This window comes from Coregonus clupeaformis, chromosome 33, assembly GCF_020615455.1.
Source record: "Coregonus clupeaformis isolate EN_2021a chromosome 33, ASM2061545v1, whole genome shotgun sequence".
In the NCBI taxonomy this organism is placed as follows: Eukaryota; Metazoa; Chordata; class Actinopteri; order Salmoniformes; family Salmonidae; genus Coregonus; species Coregonus clupeaformis.
The window spans coordinates 15,489,391-15,508,815 of NC_059224.1; the positions used below are offsets into that span (position 1 = coordinate 15,489,391).

The following is a 19,425-nucleotide window of genomic DNA, read 5'->3' on the forward strand; positions in this document are numbered from 1 at the left end:
TCGCCTTCAGTTAGTCCTGCCTCTTCCTTTTAGCTGACATGTGGCAGTAGAAGAGCGAAACCTGAAGTGCAGAAACATTCACTGCTAATGGGGTGTGAAATAGGTGATGTAACGTCCAGTGTGATTGGTCTGCCACTAGGAACAGGCCTGCTGGAAATTCCCTAGACCTACTCAAGGAACAAGTGGCTGAGGCAGTGACTAACAAGTTGGACTGAATTGTAAAGCAGCTTCAGTCTTATGACAAATCCCTATACAGTAATGACCTCTTTATACCCAACATCTGCAAAGTATTCAACACTGAAACGAAGAGTAAAACACAAGGCTTATAATAACCGTGTGACAAGACGAGTCCAAGGTGCTCACCTAAGCTCAATTTCAGTATTTCTGCTGAATCATCGTTTTCAAGCTTTTTAATATTTGATGAATGCCCCGCATGTAAAACAGGTATGCTCTCCCACACATTCTCTTTGGTGCAGATCTAAAACAGGTTATTTTCAAAGGCTGAGAAGAACTGAGAGAAACTGCTGATGCAGCACAAGTCTTTAAATCCGTCTCAGAGATCCTGTGCATCATATTCTGTCCCACAGGAGAGAAATATCCAGATTAAAAAGTTGTAGGAATTAGTTATTAAAACAATGTTAATTTAAAGACCACACAAAACAAATGTACTTTTTGATCATGTATTGCAATTTTTTATTTCATTCGCTCAAACAAAACAATGTTAGCATGTAAGAAAATTGTAATTAACATGAGAACAGTATGGTACAATTTGAATAAAATAATACAAATAAAGGAAACTGATAAATTAATTTCAGAGACATTCAGTTTAATTTCTCCCGAATATTTTTTATTATGTCCTCCAACTTCGGTTCCATCAGGAGATGGCAAAATCTGAGTTTGGGGACTAAATCAACAATTTGATTTCCAAGCGCCATGAACATAAACCGCTCTGTAACATACAAATGGCATGAGGAAAATACACCATGTCTGTACTTTGAAAGATAACTTTATTCTCCCTTTAAAATAACTATACCAGGATGCAACAACAAAAAAATCATGTGTGAGATTGACAGTTCCTATAATTATTACTAGTCTTTAAATCTTTGACATATTAAATGCAAATTCAGAACAAGGCACAAACCATGAAGATCACAAACATAATTATCCGTAGATATGAATGATCCTTGATCAGAACGTTTCACCACCCAATCCAAAGAAATCGATATAGATCCTTCTCTTGACAATGATGAAACAAAAGGCCACTCAGTAGAGTGTGACGTGTGTAGGAGGAGATTGTAGCTGAAACCTTTGGTGCGATAGCCACACTATTGGCGATGGCTGCATCTTGTAAGCAGGTTCATCATAGTATCATGAATTTCTATGGGTTTATAAAGTGCAATCAATGCTGTAAACACTCTTGCGTGCAAACCTTCCTATGCTTTGATCCAGAGAGAAGGGTATTAGTTGTGTTTGAGCAAAACACACACAAGGGGAGTGTTTTGAATAATGCTCACCACCACACCTCAGCTGTTGCCATGTCAGATCCCTGATCAAAGTCAATCCCCTTACCAGCAAGTCAAGAGAATAGAAGCAATAGGAGCAATAGAGTTTTACATTGAAGACAGTTCATTCTTTTACACTAGTCTCATGTTCACTTGGTTTCTCTCAGTTGATTGTACATCGAGATTTTTAGGAACGCAAACTCGGCACTGTTTTGTTTTGAAAAGGAAACAACATTTTCAATAAAAAGTTGCCATTCCCATGACCAAATTAGTCAAACAAAGGGGGGTTGTGGGGGGTGTAAGGTGTGCCATTATCAGAACTTCATATTATAGGGGAGGAAATAAAGGCTTTTATTTTTAATTTTTTACTAATAATCATGAAGCGCAAGTGAAACACTTAATGCCACAAGCATGTCCACGGATACATCATGCAGACAGACTTCTTTCTGGGGTGTCCCTCATATCCTTTTTCATTACTAATTCTTTCAAATGCAAAAAAAAGAGAAGAAATTGAATTTAGCTGCAATATCAATAATAAGATACAGTAGCCTTCAATCCCAAAACAAAATACCATGAATTGAAAAAATGATGACATACCTCAGTAAATTAAGTACATTATGGCTATAAACAGGGAGGGTCTGTCCATCCATCTTTTCTCAACCCATCTGTTTCACACAGTTAGAATCTATGGAGGAGGTGGACGTAGAGGAAAGGAGGAGATACTGTCACAGTCACATCCTTAACAGGTGTTCAGAATGGAGTTAAAAGAACAGGAACATTTAAAAGGAATAATGTGTGGGAAAGTCAACCCAGATGCTACACTTATTGCTTATAAACTGACGGACAATAATTACATTTCGTGATAGCCTCACGACCCTCACCGTACAAAACCTTACATGCACCAAAAATTGGACAGAAACTGCGAGGGAGAGGAAAAAAAGGTTCAGCTCATAATAACAGTACAGAGATTTCAAATAGCTCTATCTCCAGATCTGGTCATGGTGACTTTAGCATTATTAATCATCACTAATTGACAGAGGTTGTTTGGTAAAGAGCTACAATGATTGACGTTTAGAAAGGCATACCCTTTGTGACTGTCTCATCAGTCTGCAACACACAGAAATGCACTACAGTAGCTCATTAGAGCAATTGTTTCTATAGAAAAAATAAGAATGATATTTGGATACTAAACCAAACAGACCAAGAGACAGACCATCATGTAAAGATTTGATTAAGCTACTTGATATGGCCATGGTTTACATTAAAACAGACATGATTGATAGACTTGTAGATATCTTTTTTTCTTCTTTTGTACATATTCAGGTTAAAATAGTATTTGAGGAAGACTAGCTTTACAGAGTCCTGCAGCAGTAGACTATACCAAGTCCATCAGTCAGTCCTTCATTCACACCCAGAGGCTCCCTCCTATGGCCCTATGGGGAACTGAGTCCTACTTCCCTCACTCTCCTGCCTCCAAACTTCACACTCACCCACTAAATGTGCCTTTTCGCTATGAAATCACAAGTGCACGCTAACCGTTCCAATTCTTAGTGTAAATGCTGTCTGTTTGATTTCTCACACTTCAATGGTTAATACAGTATACAGTTCAATATAGTGTTATTTTTTATTTGTTGATTTTCCTTGTTTTCTTGTGTTATCGACAAAGAGAGAAATCTTTGCATAATGACAGTCACTCCTCTTAAGACTGTGTCCTGTCCTCCTGGTGAGGCTGCGGGAAAATGGCGGGAACGGCCAGGCTTCACAAGATGGACGCCAGCAGTGCTTCCATGCTACACGCATCCCGCTCTCCCTCGCCTCCCACTCTCACTCATCCCCAGCTGTGTGTCTGATGCTGCTCCGCTCACAAAATGCTTTCTTCTGTATTAATACGGTTATTATTGTTATCGTCACCACCTTTTTAGACTTTTTTTGTTTTCCTTTTTCGTTTCTTTATAATATTGTCCTATCTGAAGTTGACCTGTCACAGGTGTCTGGTAATGGATGTAATGTACAGGGAGGTGAGATCCTTCTACGCCGTGCTCGACTTTCCCAGCTCCTCCCTGATGGCTGTGAACAGACAAACAACATGTCAGTTATATTGTGTTTTGTGTTGTCTTTGGTGTGATATGCAGTGGCATGAATGGTGCGATGCTAATTCTCTGATGACAAAGGTACAGTAGGCCTCAACTGAACACAATATCTTTCTGTGCTTTGAGGAACTTATTTCACGCCCTGTCACCTCCTATTACACGGCAGCAGCCCTGGCCGTGACCCCACTCTCAGAGGGCGTCTCAGGGGGAGTTGGGATATGGAGAAAACACGTTTCCAATTCACACCTCACACTTGTACAGGTTACCTGTACATGCAGTGAAACAGGACAATTATAAGCACCCTCAGTATGTGCATCAGGATGATCAAGCAATCAGTTACCATCAATAAGTTCCTCTTTCAGCTTCGACAACTCCTTCCTCATCTCATCCAGAATGTCCTGAAAATAAGGTTGGAAAGAAAATTTGAGACAAAATACAATGGAAAAACAAAGAATTTGTTTCAAACAGGCACTTTGGACATGTGAAATGGATTGAAACTTGCACTAAAGCAGGGGGGGGGACAGTGACTTTAGCATCAGTGAGAGATACTGTCCCAGAGAGCTGAATGTGTGTTAGTAAGCCCATAGTGTCACTGCTCTGTGTTACTGCTCTGTCTCTGACTGAGGCTGTTGCTGTGTACACAGATAGGGAGGCTATATGGAGAATCTACACTTATCTAACAGGCTCATTCATAGGGGAGGAGGGAGGGATTTCCCCAGCATGGGACACCATCATTGGACACACCCTCTCAGGGCTCTGTAGTTTTCTGTGTAAAATACTACAGCTCCACTGTTCTGCCAGCAAACAGCAAGTCAGTCATCTTTTACGTGTCTCCTTTGAATACCTGTTTCAATCTGTCGTAGTCGAGACCTTCTGTTGGCACCCCGTTGGCACTTAGGGATCCAGTCGGTGTGGGTGTGGACTTCGGTCTGTAGATGAGATAAACAGAAAAAGTTACAGTAGTATACCTAAACTGGGGCTGTTGTCGAGGGAGAGTCCAGAAGTCACTCTTGGAAGAAAACCAGACAGAAAAGTATCTACTGTGGCTGGATCAATCCCCTCTACATTCTGCATTCACTCATCAGACAATTCAATCACTTTAAAAAAAAAAGAAGTTACATTAGCATTTTTTACAACTACAATGTAAACAACTTGAAAGAAAGTGCAAATTGATTCAAATTGACAGTTTGATTTCAAAACACAGCAGAAAACATAGGAGGTTACAGATTTTAACACACAGAGAAAATTGTCATCATACCCCAACATCCATTCTTTTAAATTCAGTATTGTGAAACTGATATACTAATCTGGCAATGTAGAGAATAATGTACCATCATAATGATTTTCATGTCCATGTGTCAAAATTGATAACTACACTAGTTAAACAGCTGAGCCTATTTGACAGGGTACCTAACCCTTTGGCTGCCCACATACAGTATAAGGCCCTTTCATGAACTTGATTTGTTAGTTAGAGTATCATTACGCTCTGAGCAAACTGAAACTATAGTGAACAGAAATATGACTGTTCTGGCACATGACAGCCCGCTTGGAGTTTGCCAAAAGGCACCTAAGACTCTCAGACCATGTGAAACAAGATTCTCTGGTCTGATGAAACTAAGATTGAACTCTTTGGCCTGAATGCCAAACGCCACGTCTGGAGGAAACCTGGCACCATCCCTATGGTGAAGCATGGTGGTGGAAGCATCATGCTGTGGGGATGTTTTTCAGCGGCAGGGACTGGGAGACTAGTCAGGATCAAGGAAAAGACAGACGGCGCAAAGTACAGAGAGATCCTTGATGAAAACCTGCTCCAGAGCGCTCAGGACCTCAGACTGGGGCGAAGGTTCACCTTCCAACAGGACAATGACTAAGCACAGAGCCAAGACAACGCAGGAGTGGCTTCGGGACAAGTCTCTGAATGTCATTGAGTGGTCCAGCCAGAGCCCGGACTTGAACCCGATCAAACATCTCTGGAGAGACCTAAAAATAGCTGTGCAGCGACTCTCCCCATCCAACCTGACAGAGCTTGAGAAGATCTGCAGAGAAGAATGGGAGAAACTCCCCAAATACAGGTGTGCCAAGCTTGTACCGTCATACCCAAGAAGAATCGAGGCTGTAATCGCTGCCAAAGGTGCTTCAACAAAGTACTGAGTAACGGGTCTGAATACTTATGTAAATGTGATATTTCAGTTTTTTATTTATACATTATGGGGTATTGTGTGTAGATTGAAGAGGGAAAAAAACTATTTAATCCATTTTAGAATAAGGCTGTAATGTAACAAAATGTGGAAAAAGTAAAGGGGTCTGAATACTTTCCGAATGCACTGTATATACGCAACATGCAACAATTTCAAAGATTTTACAGAGTTACAGTTCATATAAGGAAATCAGTCAATTGAAATGGATTCATTAAGCCCTAGTCTATGGATTTCACATGACTAGGAATACAGATATACATCTGTTGGTCACAGATACCTTAAAAAAAGATAGCATGGATCAGAAAACTAGTCAGTATCTGGTTTGACCACCATTTGGTTTGACATTTCCTTCGCTTAGAGTTGATCAGGCTGTTGATTGTGGCCTGTGGAATGTTGTCCCACTCCTGGCTGTGCGAAGTTGCTGGATATTGGCGGGAACTGGAACACGCTGTCGTACACGTTGATCCCAGAGCATCCCAAACATGCTCAATGGGTGACATGTCTGGTGAGTATGCAGGCCATGGAAGAACTGGGACATTTTCAGCTTCTAGGAATTGTGTACAGATCCTTGCGACATGGGGCCATGCATTATCATGCTGAAACATGAGGTGATGGCGGCAGATGAATGGCACGACAATGGGCCTCAGGAACTCGTCACGGTATCTCTGTGCATTCAAATTGCCGCAGATGAAATGCAATTGTGTTCGTTGTCCGTAGCTTATGCTTGCCCATACCCTAACCCCACCGCCACCATGGGGCACTCTGTTCACAACGTTGACATCAGCAAACCGCTCGCCCACACAACGCCATACACGTGGTCTGCGGTTGTATGGCTGGTTGGACACATTGTAAAATTCTCAAAACTTGAGACATCTGTAGCATTGTCTTGTGTGACAAAACTGCACATTTTAGAGTGGCCTTCTACTCTCCCCAGCACAAGGTGCACCTGTGTAATGATCATGCTGTTTAAATCAGCTTCTTGATATGCCACACCTGTCAGGTGGATGGATTATCTTGACAAAGAATAAAATGCTCACTAACAGGGATGCAAACAAATGTGTGTGCAAAATTTGAGAGAAATAAGCTTTTTGTGCATATGGAACATTTCTGGGATATTTTATTTCAGCTCATGAATCATGGGACGTGTTGCGTTTATATTTTTGTTCAGTGTAGATTTAGGCAAAGTGAACCAGTAAATTAATAGGAAACTGTCCTATGACTGGAATCACTAGTAGAAAAGCTAAATGCCTTAGGTAAAGCCAGCCCAAAGTACACATGCTACACACACCAACCATATGAGTTCACACAACTAACATTGGGTAGTTCAGCCCAATTGAAACACAATCAAGTTGACTTTGGGAGTCAGAGTTCAGAAACAGGCCGATGTAGTTCGAACATGCACACACAATGCAGCAGCCACACACAGCCATGCTTCTCTGCTATTGGATCAGCTGTGACAGGAAACCATTGCCAACAAGGAAATCACCATGGGCTACGACTACAGGAAATGATTAAAGGAAATGTCACACTATCAGAGTGTGAAATCAGTGAGGAAATGAATTCCGTGAACAGCCAACAGGTTGCCAGGGAGGAAGTGGAAGCCAAGAGAATATGAGAGGTGTAACATTAGGTTACAAGAATGTTAGCTTGTTACGATTCCCAACAGCTGTCTTTCTGTAGTGTATGCGTGTGTGTCTCTGTGTTTGTTTGCGTCTGTGTGTCTGCTCTAGTGGTCTCTGGTCCTCTTGCCTCCTCTATAGGTCAGATATGAATACCAGTTTATGGGGGAGGAATTAATTCCGCCCATCTGCCAATGCAGGGCTGTGTGGCCTTATCTATGGGGTTCTTCTGAGACAGTTGGCACGGACGTGAATATTCACAGCACTGGGAGGGGTCTCTATCTTGCTCACTATACAGTGGCACACAGCCACAGAGTCTGTGTTGAGTATGTGTGTATAGTAAAGCAACTGGAAGAGGTTACATGAATTCATAGATACTTAAATTGGTTCTTTTTGTATAAATAATAAACCAGTGTTCATTAGCAGTCAGGTGATTACTTTGTTGGCAAAATAGAGATATATGGGAATTACAAGGCACTAACCCACCCCAACCCCACCCACTTCGAGCACAGCAAATTATACAAAAGGAGTAAAAAGGGAGATTTGTCACTCTACAGGCCTGTATACCTGTTTACGATATCAGAACCCATCGGATTTCTCCACAGTGAGTCCCGTCTGTGAGAGAGAGACTAGCTTTTAAAAGGGCTGTCCTGTAACCCCATGTCCCCTCCCTAATCAAGCCCACACCAAACCTACAGGCTACAGACAGCAGACTGAGTATAGCTACCAGGGAATCTGGAAAAACAACAGGTATTGATATATTGATTTGTTTTAAGTTAACTTTACATTGATAAAGCATTGGAATTTTTTAGGGATCCGGTAATTGTCTTTTCCTGCTTATATGCTAAAATGCAACACTGGCCTCTTTATAAAGAAGTTCTAAAAAATATCATACATTCTCAGAGGAATTGTGGGGAGGGCAGCCAGCATCCTGTTTTGCACATAGAAGCTGGAGGTGTATTTCCAGAACACTTTCTCACCGACAAACCCTCACTTAGAGCCCTGCAATTAAAACCTGGAATTGTGGGCTTTGATTGACACATCCCAGGAACACTCACTGCTACGGACAGCCTAGCTAGTGGTAGCCTAGCGGTAAGCAGCAGCCCTGTGCTTTAGTCATGTTATTAACCATTCCTAAACCAGCAAGCCCAGGGGTCGAACCCCAGCAGTGTGACATGCTCTGCTATGCTCTGTGCTCCTTCTTTAATCACGTGATGATGAGCGGCAATGCTGAGGCAGTCAGTGATTCAGATAGGCAGTGGAAATTTGGACCTAGTCATGTTTGACCCAATTATGGGTTTACACTCAGAGACTATGTAATATAGACATTTGTACATGAAAGCACACGATTGAAATCTAAGCCCATTTATGGGATGGAATGCTGGTATTTACCTTCCAATGACCGGGGATTTGCTACCATTCAGAGTGTTAGTCCTCTCCCAAGGTTTTCTGGGCATGTCTGAGGAAGAAACAAACAAAAACATTAGATATATTACAGTGATAGAACTGAACCACTATCAGGAGACAAAACAAATACAGATACAGATAAACCACAGATTGAAAACTATTAGCTAACCTAGAGACACAAATACATCTGTCAAACTACATTAACTTCTGGCCAATACTGACTAGGATCTTGGTGGTCTGAATGTGGAAGGTGCATGTTGCTGTTCTGGTCCTTTATATCTCTGACCACTACAGTCCTGTACCGTATACTAGACTTAACACCACTCACCTGGTGTGCTACAGGCTGACACTTTGGGAGTTGTGGTGCCCTCGCCGCTCTCATCCTATTGGAGAGAAGCACAGGGCGTTCAAAAGTCAGAAGTTATAGGTCAGGCAGCTTCAGATAAACAGGTGAGAAAATATGACCTATTTTTAAGTTAATAATCCACTGAAGGAGAGCCATTGGTCCTCTTTAATGTCACTAATGACCACCAAAGAGAAACATATGAAGCTCCAAAGACATCCAGAAGAGGGAAAACAAACACCAGGCTACTGAATTATAGATGGGTAAAATATAAGTCCCATAATAAGTTGCATGGACTCACTGTGTGTGCAATAATAGTGTTTAACATGATTTTTGAATGACTACCTCATCGCTGTACCCCACACACATTCTGAGTGTACAAAACATTAGGAACATCTTCCTAATATTGAGTTGCACCCCCTTTTGCCCTCAGAACAGTCTCAACTCGTCTGGGCATGGACTACAAGGTGTCGAAAGCGTTCCACAGGGATGCTGGCCCATGTTGACTCCAATGCTTCCCACAGTTGTGTCAAGTTGGCTGGATGTCCTTTGGGTGGTGGACCATTTTTGATACACATGGGAAACTGTTGAGTGTGGAAAACCCAGCAGCATTGCAGTTCTTGACACACTCAAACTGGTAACGCCTGGCACCTACTACCATACCCCGTTCAAAGGCACTTAAATCTTTTGTCTTGCCCATTCACCCTCTGAATGGCACACATACACAATCAATGTCTCAAAGCTTAAAAACCCTTCTTTAACCTGTCTCCTCCCTTTCATCTACAGGTGACATTAATAAGGGATGATAGCTTTCACCTGGTCAGTCTGTCATGGAAAGAGCAGGTGTTCCTAATGTTTTGTACACTCAGTGCACTAAGGTCCCTCAGTCGAGCAGTGAATTTCAAACACAGATTTAACCACAAAGACCAAGGAGGTGTTCCAATGCCTCGCAAAGAAGGGCACCTATTGGTAGATGGGTAAAGAAAAGCAGACATTAAATATCCCTTTGAGCATGGTTAATTACACTTTGGATGGTGTATCAATACACCCAGTCACTATAAAGATACAGGCATCCTTCCTAACTCAGTTGCCGGAGAGAAAGGAAACCACTCAGGGATTTCACCATGAGGCCAATGGTGACTTTCAAACAGTTACAGAGTTTAATGGCTGTGATGGGCGAAAACTAAGGATGGATCAACAACATTGTAGTTACTACACAATACTAACCTAAATGACAGTGTGAAAAGAAGGAAGCCTGTACAGAATACAAATATTCCAAAACATGCATCCTGTTTGCAATAAGGCACTAAAGTAAAACTGCAAAAAAAATTACAAAGCAATTTACTTTATGTTCTGAATACAAGGAGTTATATTTGGGACAAATCCAACACAACACTTTACTGAGTACCACTCTTCATATTTTCAAGCATGGTGGTGGCTGCATCATGTTATGGGTATGCTTGTCATCGGCAATGAATAGGATTTTTGTTGGATAAAAAGAAACGGAATAGAGCTAAGCACAGGCAAAGTCCTAGAAGAAAACCTGGTTCTGTCTGCTTTCCAACAGACACTGGGAGACAAATTCACATTTCAGCAGGACAATATCCTAAAACACAAGGCCAAATATACACTGGAGTTGCTTACCAAGACGACATTGCATGTTCCTGAGTGGTCTAGTTACAGTTTTTACTTAAATCTTCTTGAAAATCTATGGCAAGACTTGAAAATGGCTGTCTAGCAATGATCAACAACCAATTTGACAGAGCTTGAAGAATTGTAAAAATAATAATGTGGAAATATTGTACAATCCAGGTGTGTAAAGCTCTTAGAGACTTACCCAAAAAGACGTACCCAGCTGTAATTGCTGTCAAAGGTGATTCTAACACGTATTGTCTCAGGGGTGTGCATACTTATGTAAATACTTATATTTCTGTATAAAACTTTCAATAAATTTGCAAACATTTCTAAAACATGTTTTCACTTTGTCATAATGTGGTATTGTGTGTAGGTAGGATAAAATATATATTTAATACATTTTGAATTCAGGCTGTAACAACAAAATGTGAAATAAGGCACTGTAGATGCTGTCAGGCAGGAAATACAGAGATTACCTTTCCCTGACCTGTCTGTCTGTCTGTCAGTCATACTCACAGCTCGCTGCTCTGGCTCAGGCGATGATCCCTTCTCTGCAATTCTTCTCCTGAAAAACAATACAGAATATTAAGATAGATTCCCAACCTCATAACACGTTATACTGTATGCCTAAACCAAAATAATCTAACTTCTCACAGCAAATGACTTTTAAATAATATTTGGCTGACCCCGACAGCTACATGGTCTGCAATGATATGGTAAGATTTATTGTGACAAGACATTTCCTCCTCCATCCTCAATATTGTCCTCTCATGTTGTAGATGGGGATGTAATGTAATGTCACCTTCTGGCCAGCAGGGCGCTCATCTCCTCCATCAGCCCCCCTCCTCCAGGTGCTCCTCCCAGAGGACCGTTCCCTCCAGGTTTGGCCCCTGCAGAGCCAGCCAAGCCACCAGCCATGGCTACAGCCAGAGCAGCTGCCGCATCACCACCACTATCACTCTGGGGGGACAGAGAGAAGGACATGACAGTGTTGTAGTGGCAGGCCATGTTACAGAGGCACATAACTGGGGGTCAGGTATGCTGGAGTACAGTATATGGAGGAGTGAAGCACAGTATGGCTACATGATTTGTGTGACTGTTGCTGGATAAGCCCCCTATCCTGGGATGAGGATATGGGATGTGACAAACAGTTTGTGTCTGTGCAAGGGTAGGAATGTTTGTGTTTCTGTGTGGGTCAGCCTCTCACCCTTGGCACTTTACGCAGTTTGGCTCCAGCGAGGGCAGCAGCCAGCCCGGACAGGGGGCGGTCCTCCGACGGGGAGAAGAGGCCGGGTGGCAGGGGAGGGGCTGGGGGAGGGGGAGGGTGGGCCTGGCCACCGGGGGGAGGTGGAGGTCCGGGTGGGGGAGGGGCCCCGCCACTGGTAGGAGTGGGGGGTAAGGGGGGAGGGGGAGGAGGGCCTGGTGGGGCAGCAGCCGTGTGGGTCACAGTGGAGCTGGGAGGGAGGGGGGGAGGGGGAGGAGGGGTGGGCAGCACCAGAGTCAATGCTGTGTCTGTTTGGGGGGGGGGAAGAGTAAACGATCATTATCAAACTTTGGGACTCACAGAAAGAGCAGAGTCAGGAGTTCTCTCCTGTTTAGTTTTCTCCTCACATACAAAACTCAGGCTTCCTAAAGTACCCATTCTATATTTACCGTCAATACTAACATTATAAGGCTTGACCATTTATTGGTAAACTTTATACTTTAAAACTTGATTTTGAAGACATGGTATGAACATGCTACATCCACTTGTTGTTTGTCATACAACATGCATGCACATTAGTGAGTTATGGCCTAAATGTATCCATTTGACGGAAGCAAATGGAGACATCCCACACATAAACAAGGCAGAAAATGTACACACAAACACATAGACGCACAGTGCAAAATGCATTGGACACAGGAACTCTAGCAGCCTAAGTTAGGTCAATATCTGTATAAGAGCAGCCCTAAACCATTGAACCACAGAGAAGTATTAACTCTAATAATTAGCTTGTAAAAAAAATCATTGTGATTCCTCAACACAGACAGATGATTGGATCAATAAGCCATAATGGAATGTGCCCATATTGAGCTCCTGTCAATGAGGATCAGTCCAAGTGGGAGAAATAGACTGAATCTACATATAAATGCTACTAAAGAGTTACTCAAGGGTAAGTTGTAATACACAAAAATATGGCACTTTATAAAGTTAAAAATATTGTATAATTAATGCTAATGCAGTATTTGAATTATGTAACTCGAAAAATTTCTAACCGCAAAGGTTTTCAGAAAGATTTAGAAGAACTACTATTGAATGAAATGTTATTTCCAATAAAGTTGATAAGGTAATCAGATAAACGTGAGGGCAGGTTTAGGGAGAATAATAAATAGCTTGTCCTCATTTGACATGCAAATTGGTAAATAGAGGAACGCTCTATCAGTATACACAGACAGTGCAGTGGTGGCTTGAATACTAAATTAATGATACATTTCAAATGCAGAGGACACAGATGTGATTTATCTGCTAATAATTATATTCAGCAGAGGGAGAAATTATAATTTATACATGATTGATTCCAGCCGCTAATCTTACCCTGGATAACAGTGAAACACCCTCTAAAGACTGCCACAGAGTTTGGCCAATTAAGTAATTTCATAATGGAAATACAACCAACATTTCTGTTAATTTCTCAGCATTAGCGACCCTCCCCATCCCCTGAAACGTACTGTAGCGTCATGATAACAAACCTAATCAAGTGAACATGGATGGAGCAGAAATAAAAGCACTGTTCAGTCAGCTCTCCATCCGTCAGTCAACTCTCCATCCGTCAGTCTCTTACTATTTGTAACACATATTCAATCCTACTGTCACCAGACCCAGTAGGCTTGATTAACACTGACATGACAAGTGAGGTTGAAAAGTAATGGTAAAATAATAAGGTCATCAAAATGGTGAATTGCTGAAAAATAATAATTTGAGGTGAGAAAATAAACAAGCAAAAGAGAAACAACAAGACAATGATCCTTCCAGTGATCTCTAGATGGATCAGAGCCCCCTGTCTATCAGAGGGCAAACACACATGCATGTCAGGCCCAACAACCAGACTCCATTCAAACCCACGAGAGATCACCAGACAACTCAAGACCATGAGCAACAGCATTGACATGCATGGTATGAGCATGCTGACCAAGGTGAGCCAGACAGACACACCTGACCAACATAGATTGACAAGCACGTACAGACCATTCTCAGCAGCCACACAGAACCCAGCCACAGCCACATTAGCCATGCTAGTCATAGCTGCAGCCAGCATTGGCACCCAGAGTTGGGCCCAGTTGGTTAGGGCAGACCCCCTGCTCCCTGGCACCCCATTAGTGGGTGAGTGGAGGTAGAGGTGGAGGTAGAGAGAGAGGCTGAGAGGTGAGGCCTTACCCTGCTGGGCCAGAGGGTCTGCAGGCTGAGAGGCCTCTGGAGCCGCGGAGCAGGAGTCTCCCAGCACAGAGAGGTTTACAGAGAGGTCAGTAGATGCAGGGGGAGCTGTGGAAGGAGAAGGGACAATAGCAGGCTGGGATGAGGGAGAGGACACAAGGGGAGCGATGTGGGAGACGACGGGCGACTGCTGGCAGGATGACGACAGGGAGAGAGGGGGCAGCGGTGGAGGGGGAGGCGGGGTGGGAGGGGGAGGCGGGGTGGGGTTGCTGCTGTTACCGATGGTGACAGGTGAAGGAGCAGGGAACATGGGGGGCCCATTGGGGGAGGGAGAGGGGTGTTTCTGTGACAGGGGGCTGGGGGCCGGGATGGCGATGACGGGGCGAGGGCCGGTGGCCTTGCCCGGCGGGCTGCTGATCATGACGGGGGGTGAGGGAGGCAGGGGGCTGAAGTTGGTTGCTGACCACACCACTGACTTGGTGGGGGTTGCCGGGGCTGGGGCGGGGGGCGTGGGTGGGACAGGCTGTCGCCTGGGGACTGTGGCGTAGTGGGGCAGGACCGGGTGGAAGGCGGAGCCTAGAGAGGTGGCGAATCGGGAGGCAGAGTGTCGTAGAGGCGGGGTGGGGGGTGTTGCAGAGGAGGGTGACGTGGTGGGCGGAGGGTAGTTGGGGGTGGTAGGAGACACAGACGTAGAGGAGGTCTTGGAGGAGTACTCTGGAGGCGGAGGGGTGTAGAGGGTACTTTCAAATGCTACACACATCAGATGGACAGGACAGGACAGGAGGGGAGAAGCAGCCACCGTGCAGCCACACAAGAGGGAAAGAACACAGAAGAGGAGAGAGAGAAAGGGGGAAACAGAAAGAAGAGAGAAGGGGCAAATGAAGCAGGTAACTGGCAGACCTAAATCTTTTTTGGTTCTTTCTCTGACAGAAAGGATGCTACTATTAGCACACAAGGTTAGACCAAACCAGAGGCAGACTCTATAAACAATGTGTCATTATGTGTTCACATGGATAGAGAAGCAGTAGAAAACCATGGACCGTCGTTCTTTCAGGAGGGAGCACTTGGCTTGAGCCCCTCGGTGGACGTAGCCTGATCTAGTCATTCCATAAGTGTCAAAGGCTTTTATTGACAATTACTTTTTGACAAAAAGTTTATGCAAAGACTCAATATTTGCAGTGTTGACCCTTCTTTTTCAAGACCTCTGCAATCCGCCCTGGCATGCTGTCAATTAACTTCTGGGCCACATCCTGACTGATGGCAGCCCATTCTTGCATAATCAATGCTTGGAGATTGTCAGAATTTGTGGGTTTTTGTTTGTCCACCCGCCTATTGAGGATCGACCACAAGTTCTCAATGGGATTAAGGTCTGGGGAGTTTCCTGGCCATGGACCCAACATTTCGATGTTTTGTTCCCCGAGCCACTTAGTTATCACTTTTGCCTTATGGCAAGGTGCTCCATCATGCTGGAAAAGGCATTGTTCATCACCAAACTGTTCTTGGATGGTTGGGAGAAGTTGCTCTCGGAGGATGTGTTGGTACCATTCTTTATTCATGGCTGTGTTCTTAGGCAAAATTGTGAGTGAGCCCACTCCCTTGGCTGAGAAGCAACCCCACACATGAATGGTCTCAGGATGCTTTAATGTTGGCATGACACAGGACTGATGGTAGCACTCACCTTGTCTTCTCCGGACAAGCTTTTTTCCGGATGCCCCAAACAATCGGAAAGGGGATTCATCAGAGAAAATGATTTACCCCAGTCCTCAGCAGTCCAATCCCTGTACCTTTTGCAGAATATCAGTCTGTCCCTGATGTTTTTCCTGGAGAGAAGTGGCTTCCTCGCTGCCCTTCTTGACACCAAGCCATCTTCCAAAAGTATTCGCCTCACTGTGCGTGCAGATGCACTCACACCTGCCTGCTGCCATTCCTGAGCAAGCTCTGCACTGGTGGTGCCCCGATTCCGCAGCTGAATCAACTTTAGGAGACGGTCCTGGCGCTTGCTGGACTTTCTTGGGCGCCCTGAAGCCTTCTTCACAACAATTGACCCTCTCTCCTTGAAGTTCTTGACAATCCAATAAATGGTTGATATAGGTGCAATCTTACTAGCAGCAATATCCTTGCCTGTGAAGCCCTTTTTGTGCAAAGCAATGATGACGGCACGTGTTTCCTTGCAGGTAACCATGGTTAACAGAGGAAGAACAATGATTTCAAGCACCACCCTCCTTTTAAAGCTTCCAGTCTGTTATTCTAACTCAATCAGCATGACAGACTGATCTCCAGCCTTGTCCTCGTCAACACTGTGTTAACGAGAGAATCACTGACATGATGTCAGCTGGTCCTTTTGTGGCAAGGCTGAAATGCAGTGGAAATGTTTTTTGGGGGATTAAGTTCATTTTCATGGCAAATAGGGACTTTGTAATTAATTGCAATTCATCTGATCACTCTTCATAACATTCTGGAGTATATGCAAATTGGCATCATAAAAACCTGAGGCAGCAGACTTTGTGAAAAGTAATATTTGTGTCATTCTCAAAACTTTTGTCCACGACTGTAAATTAAGCAAATTATGCCATGACTGACTGTAACTGACAGATGCACAGACTCGGGTAGAAACGTATCCCAAGATAACAAAATGCTTCAATATTTGGGTGACTACACAGTTTCAATCACCACTCACTTGCAAGTCACGATTACCGAACTTTCTATCAGAATGATAGGTAGCCTAGCGGTTAAGAGCTTTGGGCCAGTAACTGAAAGGTCGCTGGTTTGAATCCCAGAGCCGACTAGGTGAAAAATCTGTCGATGTGCCCTTGAGCAAGGCACTTAATCCTAATTGCTCCTGTAAGTGGCTGCGGAAAAGAGCGTCTGCTAAATGACCCCCCCCCCAAAAAAAAAATTATATATATATATATATATATATATATATTTTAAGACAGAAACCTCTACTAAAGAAACTATTTGAAATGACAAGGAGTTTGCATAAAGTCTTACTGAACCACACAGAAAAAAATCCCATAATAAAGTTTGTTTCTCATGGTGCTTTTTAGTCAATACCCCCATCAGTATTATCCCCTCATCTCTCATGTACATAACTAGTGAGGCGAGGTGGGGGTAGAATTGCTGGATGGTCACGTTGCCAGAGCTTGACTGCATGCTCAGAATTATCAATGCTCTGTTTTGTTGTGTGGCCCCAGCCAGCATAGCCCTAGAGTTAGCCTTGCGCTGAGGCCACTCCTGCCATATATTTACTAATCCTTTGTGCCGGCCTCATTCTGCTCCACTGACCCTCAGTGGCAGGCTGCACACACACACACACACACACACACACTCCTCCGCCTGATGGGAAGCCTGGGCTCCCCGCTGAGAGCTACGCTAGGCACACCTCCACATACTATAGCATATAGACACACTCGTTCACATATACTCAGGTACGCCGGTACACACACATGACATACCCACATCACAGACACATGACATGCACCAACATTCTTGCCCTACCTTCCTAACCACTTCCCTCTATGTAACATTACTTTCTTACAGACCATGTCCTTTAATTGGCTGTTGTTGGGTTGTTCTGAATGCTCATTGTGTTTCTGATGCATCTCCACTAACTGGAAACATTGCTCATGTATGATTCTCCCACTCTCTCTCTCTCTCTCTCACCTCTCCTCCTTCTGTTCCTCCAGCCAGAAGACTAAATTGTCCCAATTTTTCCCTCTCCCCCTCCCCCCGTCTCTGCCTTTCTCCCTCTTCTCATTTCTCCTCCCTCTCGTTCCCCTCTTCCTGCCCGTCTCTGGGTGGTTAGTGGCTACAGGCAGGCCCCAGCTTTGCTCTGTGATCCCAGAGTAGTAACCCATAAAGACACACACACCTCTCACTAACCCCAAAATGGACATCCACTCCTCCATCTCCTCCATACAGACTAACTAGAGTGGCCTAAAGAAGAGAGAGACCAGTGGAGTGCGGGGCGGGCCTAGAACCACCACTGTGTTATCCGGGATTTCCATCAGAGGACCGTTAGCAATGGCTAGATTAAGGAGGATGAGATTCTCTATTCACACAAGGAACTCCTTGTTGTTTCTAATGTGATAAGGGCTATAGGTAATATGAGACAGACTCTACAGAGATACGGATACATCAAGAAGCTCATATCAGACGGGATCCGTGGATGCCCTATTAGCAGACCTCTCCTCTACAACACTGGGTTGGTTTAAGTGTTCAGTTAGAGGTTGAGCATGGTTATTTACACACAGCATGACCTCCATAGACACTGACTACATCTAATGGGATACTAAACATACTATGAATGGAATTGGAAATCCAACCAAAAGCTTTTGCAAGGCTATGTACAGTAGGCCAACAGCGCACATGTATGTTTTTCCTGCAGGAAAGACAACTAGAAGCATATGAAAAGTGCATTCTCACACTTCAAACCCAAAAGCACCCCAAATGTTAACATGCAGTGCAACATTAATTATTGTGTTTGTCTTGTCGTGTACTGTGGAAATTGTGTCGTTATAAATGTATTGTACAAAATGCCCTAGGAAAAATAGTCTACTCTATACCATAATGCCTTTGACATGTTCATGGTAAAGTTAATGTGATGGCCCCTCCCCCTGGGCAGGCAGGCAGCATGTTAGCCTTGGTTTAATTTTAGCCTCTGACTAACATGGAGAATCTAGCCCAGCTAATGTGATGAGTGTGGCACTGAACCATGCCAACACTGGCTCCCCCACTGGCTTAATCTGTAGCAGCAATGCCCATCTCCCATTCTTGCTCCTCCCCCAACCAACCCCCAGAACCAGAGTCCCTCACCTGCCTATGCTTTGCTGGGCAGGCTGGCTGGGGTACCCTACCATCCACCAACACATAGACAAAGCCATAGCCATCCCTGGTCAAACAGGAGTAGGAGGAGAGGGGGGAGAGTGTGTGTGCTTGCCTGCTCGCTGAGAGAAGCGCCTAAACACACAAACACTCCCCCCATGCCCTAGCGCCACTCAAGCTGTTCCCCATGCCCATCCAACACATAGGCAGATGGGCAGAGAGAGATGGGAGAGGAGCCTGGCTATAAGTCACACTAAGTAACGAAAGGCCAGGGATGGCTGAGTATAGTCAGCATCCGCTTCAGACTCCAGCTAAATGCCACGCTGGGATTTGACATCCAAGACGGCTCTTTGGAAGTACTACTGCTAAATGAAGTGAGAGCTAAACCCACTCAC

At 44.1% G+C, this 19,425-nt stretch overlaps 1 protein-coding gene across 13 annotated transcripts in view; it reads right to left on the minus strand.

Annotated features, from left to right (window-relative positions):
• Positions 1–668: 668 nt before the first annotated feature.
• The window catches only part of LOC121548866 (protein enabled homolog), a 140,632-nt gene continuing 121,875 nt past the window's right edge, over positions 669–19,425 (minus strand). For 6 of the 13 annotated variants that reach the window (XM_045210151.1, XM_045210148.1, XM_045210150.1 and 3 more), the window contains 10 exons: positions 14,210–14,956; positions 12,002–12,306; positions 11,597–11,754; positions 11,311–11,359; positions 9,145–9,199; positions 8,802–8,868; positions 7,977–8,024; positions 4,437–4,521; positions 3,933–3,990; positions 669–3,569 (listed from right to left, as the gene is read on the minus strand). In XM_045210151.1, the coding sequence (XP_045066086.1) occupies positions 3,532–3,569; positions 3,933–3,990; positions 4,437–4,521; positions 7,977–8,024; positions 8,802–8,868; positions 9,145–9,199; positions 11,311–11,359; positions 11,597–11,754; positions 12,002–12,306; positions 14,210–14,956 (1,610 nt within the window). In that variant the 3' untranslated portion in view covers positions 669–3,531. The remainder of the gene's footprint in view (positions 3,570–3,932; positions 3,991–4,436; positions 4,522–7,976; positions 8,025–8,801; positions 8,869–9,144; positions 9,200–11,310; positions 11,360–11,596; positions 11,755–12,001; positions 12,307–14,209; positions 14,957–19,425) is intronic. The other 7 variants (XM_045210156.1, XM_045210157.1, XM_045210152.1 and 4 more) reach the window with 5 other exon arrangements.